Source organism: Triticum aestivum, chromosome 2D (assembly GCF_018294505.1).
Source record: "Triticum aestivum cultivar Chinese Spring chromosome 2D, IWGSC CS RefSeq v2.1, whole genome shotgun sequence".
Taxonomy (NCBI): Eukaryota; Viridiplantae; Streptophyta; class Magnoliopsida; order Poales; family Poaceae; genus Triticum; species Triticum aestivum.
Genome location: NC_057799.1, coordinates 514,039,091 through 514,048,921, shown reverse-complemented (window position 1 = coordinate 514,048,921; position 9,831 = coordinate 514,039,091). Strand labels below are relative to the sequence as shown.

At 39.3% G+C, this 9,831-nt stretch overlaps 1 protein-coding gene across 1 annotated transcript in view; it reads right to left on the bottom strand.

The window, feature by feature from the left end:
- Nucleotides 1–9,703, bottom strand: part of LOC123054145 (protein unc-13 homolog) — a gene marked incomplete at its 5' end in the record, with an annotated part of 23,413 nt that extends 13,710 nt beyond the window's left edge. The window contains 17 exon segments of the mRNA XM_044477841.1: nucleotides 180–297; nucleotides 751–822; nucleotides 1,559–1,651; nucleotides 2,344–2,496; nucleotides 2,585–2,770; nucleotides 2,866–2,952; nucleotides 3,977–4,060; nucleotides 4,880–5,107; nucleotides 6,472–6,573; nucleotides 6,718–6,924; nucleotides 7,076–7,174; nucleotides 7,249–7,416; nucleotides 7,856–8,003; nucleotides 8,098–8,161; nucleotides 8,275–8,545; nucleotides 9,324–9,388; nucleotides 9,526–9,703. Coding sequence (XP_044333776.1) covers nucleotides 180–297; nucleotides 751–822; nucleotides 1,559–1,651; nucleotides 2,344–2,496; nucleotides 2,585–2,770; nucleotides 2,866–2,952; nucleotides 3,977–4,060; nucleotides 4,880–5,107; nucleotides 6,472–6,573; nucleotides 6,718–6,924; nucleotides 7,076–7,174; nucleotides 7,249–7,416; nucleotides 7,856–8,003; nucleotides 8,098–8,161; nucleotides 8,275–8,545; nucleotides 9,324–9,388; nucleotides 9,526–9,682 — 2,302 coding nt within the window.
- Nucleotides 9,704–9,831: the final 128 nt, after the last annotated feature.

Genomic DNA, 9,831 nt, shown 5'->3' with positions numbered 1-9,831 from the left:
TGTGTTTGTCTTGTACAGGCCCAGGCCCATAGTCTAGAGTGAGGCCCAGGCCCATGTAACCTTGTATATCTCTCTCTCCTCCTCAATACAGAAAACTGTTCGGTCATTCTCTCTTCCTCACGTTTCCTAACAGTGGATACAAGATAGGGCATTGCCATTTACGCAGAATTAAGGTATACCTTGTTGATTTTCCATGTGAAGCAAATAAACTTGAAGGCTGCTAGTGATCCCTATAAGCAGACTCCGCAGGTGGACAATATCCAGAGGTAGACTTGAGTTAAAAAACTGATCAATAGTCTGCACATAGAATGATCAGATAAGCCCCAAGCAAATATAAGAGTATTAACTGAATAAAAAAATAAGGAAAATGTGCGTTTGTAGTAGAACAGCCGTCGATTTTTTTTAAGAACTTCAACATTCAGGCAGTGACTGGAAATATTGAAGATTCTGCCTCCATACTGAACTTTCAAATATTCAGATTGCATCAAGATCAGATAGCATATTTTTAAGGGAAACCCCGGCAATATAAATAGGAGCCTAAATTTGTGTCCATGATGATGAACCCAGGTGGTGGGATTGTACATCCACTCGCGCAATCAAATGAGCTAGGCTCGTTTCCTAGTAATCACCATGTTTACTAATAAGTTTGCACCAAATCATCCAAAAGCAAGGGATTTTTTTTTCTTCTCTTCATTTTCTTCAGGAACATAAAATATGGTGGTAAATGAGCTCATTAGAAGAAAAGCTGACCTCCTCCACAATCCGGAAGACTTCAACCATAGATGTTGCTAGTTTCCTGTGAACTGACAGAGGCTCCCAATCCTATGGGCCAGAGATGAAACAACAGCCCGCATGAACAATTTGTCTTGAACACTTTAAAGAAGACAAAAAAAATACATACAGAAGGCAAACAAAAGAAATTTATGATGCATAACAAAAGTCCGAAGTAAGAGTTAGCTATTAAAGAGGAATCTAAAATAGAAAAAATTGAAGTCACCAACTAAAGAATGTCATATGGGCTACCGTCATCTTGTTGTGACGGCAGTACTAGTTACAGAGTTGTGTCAATAACAACAACCATATGTGTCTGATTATTACATATGTAGCACCAGTTCAGTTTGTTGAAACTTACCATGCCAGTTTCAATAAAATCAACACTGAGCTATCCCACTAAGGGTGTTCAAATCTGACATTGTAGTTAATATTATTATCTTGTAACAATAAATGAAGCTCAAATTTTCTTCTTTCTTGGCAAGATTTAACCTGACTGCAAGACTGTAACTACCAATTTAACATCATAAAATGCATTGAGCTAGCAATCAAGTTACTGTATGAACCATGTGGCACTAAAAATGAATGTGATCAAATTTGCACCAAAAAATATCCGCATGCACAATTTTACAATCACGCCACTTTATACCAAAATCTACAGAGGAACTTTCCTATTTTCCATGTGAGCATCAATGCGAAGAAAATGCAGAATCATTTTCAGGATGTTCTAGCATAATTAACTATGCACTAAAAACCTTAGCAGTGAATTTTGCATAGGGTAACAAACCTCAATCTCAATGGTACGCTTTGTCCACTCCAAAACATTCTCGTGTTGAGCATGAAGCCACTGAAGAATGATGGGTGAAGAAAAACGATCTATCTGTTTAAAATTTAAAAGGCGTCATTTAGTCCAAAATAATGTAACCATGGAAATGCCACTTGGCACACCAATACAGTTTGATCTAAACTAAAAATGAGACCAAGTGATATCTCATTGTTGTACTTTAATGTTTGCCTCGTAAGTAAATGGAAAATGACTGCTGTTGTGATAAGTTGCTTGCAAGGTATTTTGAAAGTTAAGTGCATGAAATTTGTTCCATGTGACTCCCAACTCGGTTGTTTATAATTTCATTTTATTTTGCGACAAGTGTATAAATAATTGTCTTGGCATTGTAATAAGATTAGGTTTTGAAGTTATGAATAAACTACTAGGGAAGACATTGCGTCAAGATGATTGTTTCAAGAAACAGCAAGGCATCTACAAAATCAGGATAGCTTGGCAGTTTGACAGGCACAATAAAAAAGGTTCTTAGTAGCATATCAAACCACTGGCTTCCATAGTTCTACATTACTTTGGTACCATCAGCTATGAAATTAGCAGAACGGATTGTACACGATATTTCATGTTTACAAAAAATTGCATCATAGGGGTAGAGGGAGAAGATTATTTTATGCTCATTATGTTCTTCAAAAAAAGCCCAAATGTATAAAGCATTTCTAAGTCTTTTTCAGGATAAAGAACACTTCCAAATAGTATGTATCATGAGCACAAAGCACATCCTCATGCCTTACCATGTATGGTTTTAGGAAGTTAGACAATGAAGACCCAGCAGCTTCCCCGTACATCGAGTAAAGCTTCTGAGCTATACAGAGCTCAAAGCTGTTTGATGCTCCAAGTATCTCTTTCAAGCTTTCTGAATGATCACTCCCTTCCAGGAACAGCTCCTTCACACCAATGGTAGTAGCAAAAAATCATTACAAGTTGACACAATAAAAATTATCACAGCTGAGCTGGACAAGGGAGTTTACTAACCAGTTGTTGGCCATAAAGTAGGTGAAAGACAGTTAGTGCTACTCTTCCAGCTTCAGGATAATATTTGTGAAGTACTGGGCTGAATGCAGAACACTCTTTCTCCACTAATAGCTTTAGCTCACTTGCAAGCAATATCAATGGATGCTTAAATTCTGCTTTTGATTGGCCATCTGCTGAAATTAGGGCCTAATGAAGCATAATGGAAATATGAAACATTAAAAATCATGCTCTAGTTTTTGCCAAATGTATTTGATAGTGGGACACAGGATGGTTTAACTCACATTCTTATATGCAGCTTGAATGGATCTGACAACGAGTATGTGGATCAACGTAGATTCTGGTGTACTGCCAAGTGAGGTCCCAATGAGCTGAAATAAATCCAAAATATATTAAAGCATTCCACTGTGAACCCTGAAAGCAACTTATGAGGCAAATTTGAGCTTCTTAATGGAACCAAAAATTATTAATGAGGCCTTGTTTGGATGGGACAGATCCCAGGCCATTCAAACATGGCCTAATAAGAGGAACAAGAAAAGGTTAGCATCCAACACACAAGACAAGCTAACTGATGAACCAAAACACCCCAAGTGACTTTAGATGACAAGAGGGATCAAACTGGCCAAAAGGGAGCACTCGTGTCCGTGTTTTATTAACACTGTTAAAAGAATTTGACGGAATTACTATGAGAAAGATCAATTCAGGCCTTCAAGATGATGATCTACATCTTATCTTAACTCCTTACAGCATTGATTACATTATCAACCACGGTACAAACATGACTAGTGAACAATCTGATCCAACTGAAACTTTTTTTGTTTCTTATCTTCTCACATTCTGTAGGTCATGACAAAAGTCTAGAAGTAGACATACAAAGCAAAATGTTTGATCTACCACATAAATTTTTTAAGGAAAATGTTTTTTTATGAGGAACGTTCATGTACGGCTCACCGGCAAGTATTTCCTAGTTTGAGCAAGTTGTAAACACTTCTTTTCTGAGAATTTCCCTGCTGAATGGACCTTAGTGTCAATTATCATGACTATGTCAGGCCTTGCAGGGTATATATGACTTTGATAGTTTGGAGTTAAATATGTTACATCAATATTCAAAGATTATCTCTACTTATGTCAAACTAACACAGGAATATTTTTATTTAACCAGAATGGGTAAAATGCTGTAAGGGCAGGATGCATTGGATATACACTCAAGGAACTAGGTATCGATTTAATTAAGAAAAATAGGCACGCCAATTCAGTTGGAAAGGACTCAGTCCTGGCCTCCTGGGTGGTAGGATCGTGCATCCACTCCCCCTTTAGTTGGTAGGCTCCATTCCAGGTTAACGAGGGTGCATGTATGAATAGAAGTACTTTAGGAGAATTAAAAAAATATCTAACCATGGCTTCCTCATCATCATCAGTAAGATTTGCCGCCGTAAGTAATACCAAGTTCAGCATGCTCTCGAAGATTGAACAGTTAGCCTGTAGCAGAAAGGCAACATTAAGAAGCTCTTATGGCAAACTTTGTCGCGGCATTATACCAGCTTTGCGGATTGGTTTCTGGTAATATAAATTGGAAGGGCCAAGCCCTTTTTTCCCTATATAAAAATAACTTTCAGACAAAACAAATGTAAATCGCACTAAATCATTGTCGAAACTGATTAAGGTGAAGGCCATGACTCATGAGACAAATAATAATGGATGACTAACCTGCATCTGCAACTGTTTTAAGCGTTTTGAACTCAAGTTTTTTTCTGGAACATGCATTTGTCTAGGAGAGAAAATGTGACCCGAAGTACAGGTAAAGGCCGAAAAGAGCGAAAATCTAGAAAAAAGATCCTAAAGCCTAACTAAAGAAAAATCCGCAGACACAGAAAACAGCCTACAGAAGAATTACATAAGAGAAACAGAAAACCTATGTTTATTCGGCAATAGAAAGAAATTGGCGGACCATGGTTATGATTCAAGAAACTGTACTTCCATCATCTGCTTGGCCCTATGATAAATTTCTAACATGTACATGGACATAAACATTTGTCAAATCATAGGTCACAAGACAGTCAGGTTAACTTCAGAACCAGCCTGAACCAAAGAGTGCATCTAAGAAGTAATACATATGACCTAGGCTATAATCCTCTATTCATCCTTCATGAATTACATTACAGTAACTAAATGATATAACTTGTGTTAACAGGTTTGGTACAACATGAAGGCACATCTAGCTATAGGTTGATGGCCTGATGGATTAAAAAAAATCCTCAGCTGAAACATTTAAGGATCCAAACAAGGGAGGTAACAAACCTGACTGAAGTATAAGTGATAATTCTTCAGTTGTCTATGGCACCACATGTTTATTTTAAGAAGGGCACTGTCCACCAAATTTAGAGTGCCATTGCTGCCAAATCCTTCCACAGAACAAACAAAGCTATCTATATACAGCTCTGCTTCTCTAACATTATTATGTAACTTTAGTTTCTGTATCTGAAGGTCTGTCTGTTTCAGTAGAAGAATTTCCCCAGTTTGAGCAAACTGAACAGAAGGAAAATAACCATACAAATCAGTATGACATCACTGGCATGGCACTAGCACTAACAAAATGCTCTTGCCAAGAATAACATGTTTGAAGAATGGAAGAAAGAAGCTTTCCATGTAAGAAATGAAGTAAGCAGAGTAAAAACGAATTATTTTATTATCATTCACAAGACAATCGGTTGAAACAATGAACTGTACCATTTGTTCAAAAGTAAGTCTGAAAACGTTTCTCAATTCTAAGTTGCTAAGTTCACCAAACAATATATGCCAATGCCATTCAACATGTTAGTAAACAGATCAGCAAATCCCTACTGCCATTCAAAATAATATACAACTAGGTGCTTCTACAGCACTGGAAATGAAGGTAACCTGATGGAGAACCTATACATTCACAATGCAATCATTTTGAAAAATGGCAGAAGATAATATCCTAAATGTCTACTACTATAAATATAATAGTTGGTGGCGCTGGCCCGTCTGCCACTCCCTTTGCTCTGACAAGTGGGACCCGTGCAATTTTCTAAACTGCCCCTGAAGTTGAGTTGTTTTTGCCCACAAGAACCACCCAATCATGTGTCTTAACCCAGTATTTAGGTCCACAATTTTTTATAGTACTATATTATCAGCCAAATTTGAACCAGTATGTGTAGTCTATGCTATATATTGTCATGGCAAAAGTGAGTTCACTGTTTCAAACATGCATGTCATTTTTCTGGTATAGCCAATAAAAATATACTGTTTATATTCCTTCTATCTGTTTGTGACAAATGGATCTTCTGTAACTCCAAGTCTAACAGTATGCATGATTATAATGCCGCAGCAACGGACGAACAACTTGCTACTACAAAAGAAATGACTATTATTCAACCCTGAACTCTGGCTAAAGTTCAGTTTTCAGCCTTGGACTCTAAAATCGTTTTAGTTGCAAACCCAATCTACTGGAACATACTTTTCACGCTCAGATGGTTCTGCGGGTGGTTTTAACTGACATGGATGCCATGTGTCCGCCACCTCACTGCCATGAACAAATATTACGATGAAACACAATCTAAAACAAGCCCCACCATTTGGGTTAAAAAAATCCACAATAAATGCTAGAGATGTAAGAAAAATTGTTAGGAACAGATGAATACATGGAACTTGCTGACATAGCAATGATGTGTAGACACGTCATCCATATCACCCAAAACCACTTGTGAAACTACCAGAGGGTGAAAAAAGCATGGTTTCAATAGTTGAAAGTTGTGAACCAACCGGTCTTAAAAGTTCAGAGTTGGAAAATGAACTTTTGCCAGAATTCAGGGTTGAAAAGTAGAATTCTTCCGATAGAAAATGGGGAACAAACATAGTAGTAAATAGACCTTCTGGAAAAGCGCCCAAGCATACAGGGCGTCATGCAACTTTTGGGTAATGCCCAATATAGGCCAGGTCAGCTTCATTGTTTCAAGTATTTCATCAGCCTCCTGGTAGCAAACAGAATAACACTGTCAGGAACTCAAGATGCAACCTTTGACTTAATGGCCCATTGTCGTTCAAGAACAATTCAGCTATATATGCAATAAAAGCAGGGTGTGTTTTTTCTAAGCATACCAAAAAGAAAAACAAACCTCTACAAGTTGTCCATCTTCAAGCATATCGAAGACACTGGAGAGAAGTTTCTCATATAGCCTAGAATTAAAATGATAGCTCTGAGTCCAATGGTAGGTTTCGCCTTTAAGGCCGAACTTCTTTGGAGCTGCAGATAGTCTTGTGTTGTATCTTTCAATGATAGTCAAGACCTCAATACGCCCATCAGGAACACTCACAACCCAGTCCTGGAATAGTTTATGGCGCAAATATAGACGCAACTCAATTTCAAGACTGAGGCCAACTTGAAGAGAAAGATTAAACAATTGATGTGGCCTATGAGACACTAGTAACATTAATCAATACAAAATGATGTAAGATATGGATAATGGTACTTGCCTCTGTATTTTTTAGCTTGGAGAGAACTATCCGCAATGTTTCACTCATACTGCACTCACGAGATGCTGAGAACAGAAGTAATTCTTCTAGAACATTTGCCTGGACAGCAGAATTGTGAATAATAGTTTGAACAAGCATCCATGCTGTAGAGAGAAACAACTAAAGATTCTTGCCTGTCTTCTCTGCCATTGTACACGCAATCTTTCTGTTGGGAAATCAAATTTGCCAACAGAGCTTAAGAGTTGTAGTGATATGCAAGGCACGTCAAGTTGTCCCTGCACCATCTTCGAACCAATACGTCTTAAAGCTCTCTTAGCCAATGTATCCATAGATTCTGATATCTGAAAGAATGTGTTCTTATAGTGAGTTCTATCCACACTATCCCCTTGTATCATAATCAGGGAAACAGAATAAAAAAAGAAGTTCAAAATCACCCAGAACCAAAAAGAATGAAATTCTCTTAGCTAGAACCTTCTGTCCTCGGATCACCACAGGAAAATTTGGAGTCCAAAAAACAAGAAGAAAATGGTATTGATAAAAGGGAAAACAAATAGAATCCTCTGATAGTCTAATCTTCCTCAGATCATTATGCAGTATGCACACTTCAGTCCTCAATAAAAATAACACATGGAATGAAGGGAGACCACATAAGTTTGGCATCATGTGAACATAAAGAATCTTGCTATCGTTGCTAGGTATTTCAAAAGCAAATCACAAAAGTTATTTTTAGTTAAACTAACAAAAAGACGGGATAGTACAGAAATTGGTGGAGGACCTTGCCTCCATTTGTACTCGGATCAAATCAAGATGGTGGGTATAATAATTTTCCATCTGAGGTGCTGAATTAGATCCTTCAGTCTTTGACCTCAAACCCTTCAAGAATTTAGGCTTCTTTTCTCTCTTCTCTTCAGCAAAGTACAGTTTTCCACTGTTGATTACATATGATTAAGGAAGAGATCACAACAATGAGTCAATGGTGTAAATAGAATATGCACATAGAGTCGAGTTTACGTGTGAATTACCTGACAAATAGAGAAGCCAGAAGGACCTCATAAGCTGTTTCTCTTAGATCATCATCAGACAATTCTTAAAGGTCCAATACAGAGTACAGAATTAGTTCAAGAGTACAAATTAGGAAATACTAGTTGCCCTTCGTAAAAGAGAGGGGGGAGCGAAGCACAGCACAAATATTTGTCTACCTGCATTTAATCTAGGTAAACCTAGAGAAAGAAGATCCATTTCTTTGGCATGCTGAGGAGATGTATTTGCCAAATTAAGATCCTTCAGGACATAGGATGCTCCCTGAATATTAACTGCTACTTCAAAAGAATCACTATGTTTCCTTGCTCTACTTGAGTTCTCTTCTGCAGGTGGTTCGGGTCCAATGTCCGGTGCTACTTTCTTTGGAGGAGAACCAGAGCCTTCTGGCCTTGAAAGAAGAAAATATGAGTTCCCTGATGGCGAGCTCGTCTGTTGAATGGAAAATTCTTAACAATTGCAGAAAATTTGCAAGCAGTAGTTCATGGATCATTAAACTGTTATTTAACTTCTACTCCCTCCGTCCCATAATGTAAGACGTTTTTTCACACTAGTGTAGTGTCAAAAAGCGTCTTACATTATGGGACGGAGGGAGTAGCATTTAATTGGTGAATTGCAGGCCAAGGTGTAATGGGTTTATGTTTATCACTACGTACAAAACATCAAACATGGTAGGGCAAGACGAGTAATTAGTATCTTCATACAAAGTATTGTGCAGAAGTGCAACATGCGTATAAACCTCGAAAATCATGGAGGGCTGCTTAAATCTGGTAAAACTCTATTCTTCGCATCAAAGGCTAGTCATCTCATATATTTAACTACAGTAACATACTGATTAGCATTGAGGATGGATTCATGTCTAGCTGCATACAAATATTTGCACCATACACCCCTGTTATTAATGGGTTTTTTACTACAAGGTGAATATGCTTCTATTAGACTTCAGCATAGGCTTCCATTAAACTATGGCTCTGTAACGCTCCTATTGCTGTTGTTGCACGCAATTTGAATGCATTCTTACTATTAACTAGAGGGGGGCCAACATTAGGATCACTCTTGGCTTCCATCCCCCCACCAGCTCCTAAGAATTTCTGTTGATGTAACACTACTCATTTATTGACCAGGAGCAATTATCCAACGAAACAAGGTGCCAAATCAAACTTCGGAGCTGAAATGGATGGGAACTTTGGAGCGGGCAGCTCAGACATACCATGATCGGGTACCTCCTGTCGTCAAAGTACCTCCTGGTGGCCTCTGAAGCGTCAAACTGCGCGCCTGATATATATCAATAAAAACACACACACGCGCAACCGACAGTTAGTTCGATTCAATTTCATAATAAACGCTCCACCCGCGCCGCACACACACGGCCGGGTATGGATGGGGGAGGGGCAGGGGAGAGACCGCCTTACCGGAGGCGACGCAGTCGAGAGCGTAGTCGGCGCTGACGGCGTCGAGATCGACGCGGGAGAGGTCGACGGCGCGGCCGCCGGCGGAGGAGAGGAGGAAGCCCAGGAGGCGGCGCCGGTCGCGGCGGTACGCCTCGAGGAGCGACGCAGCAGAGTCCATGGCTGCCGCCGCCGCCGCCGCGCAGAACCTCTCGAGGGTTTCGGGGGCGCGGAGGAGGAGGAGGGAGCGGGGCGGAAAGCTGCGCGGTGCGAGTGCGGAGTGCACAGAGAAAGCAGCTGTGGGAGAAAAATAACGGAAGGATGGGGGGG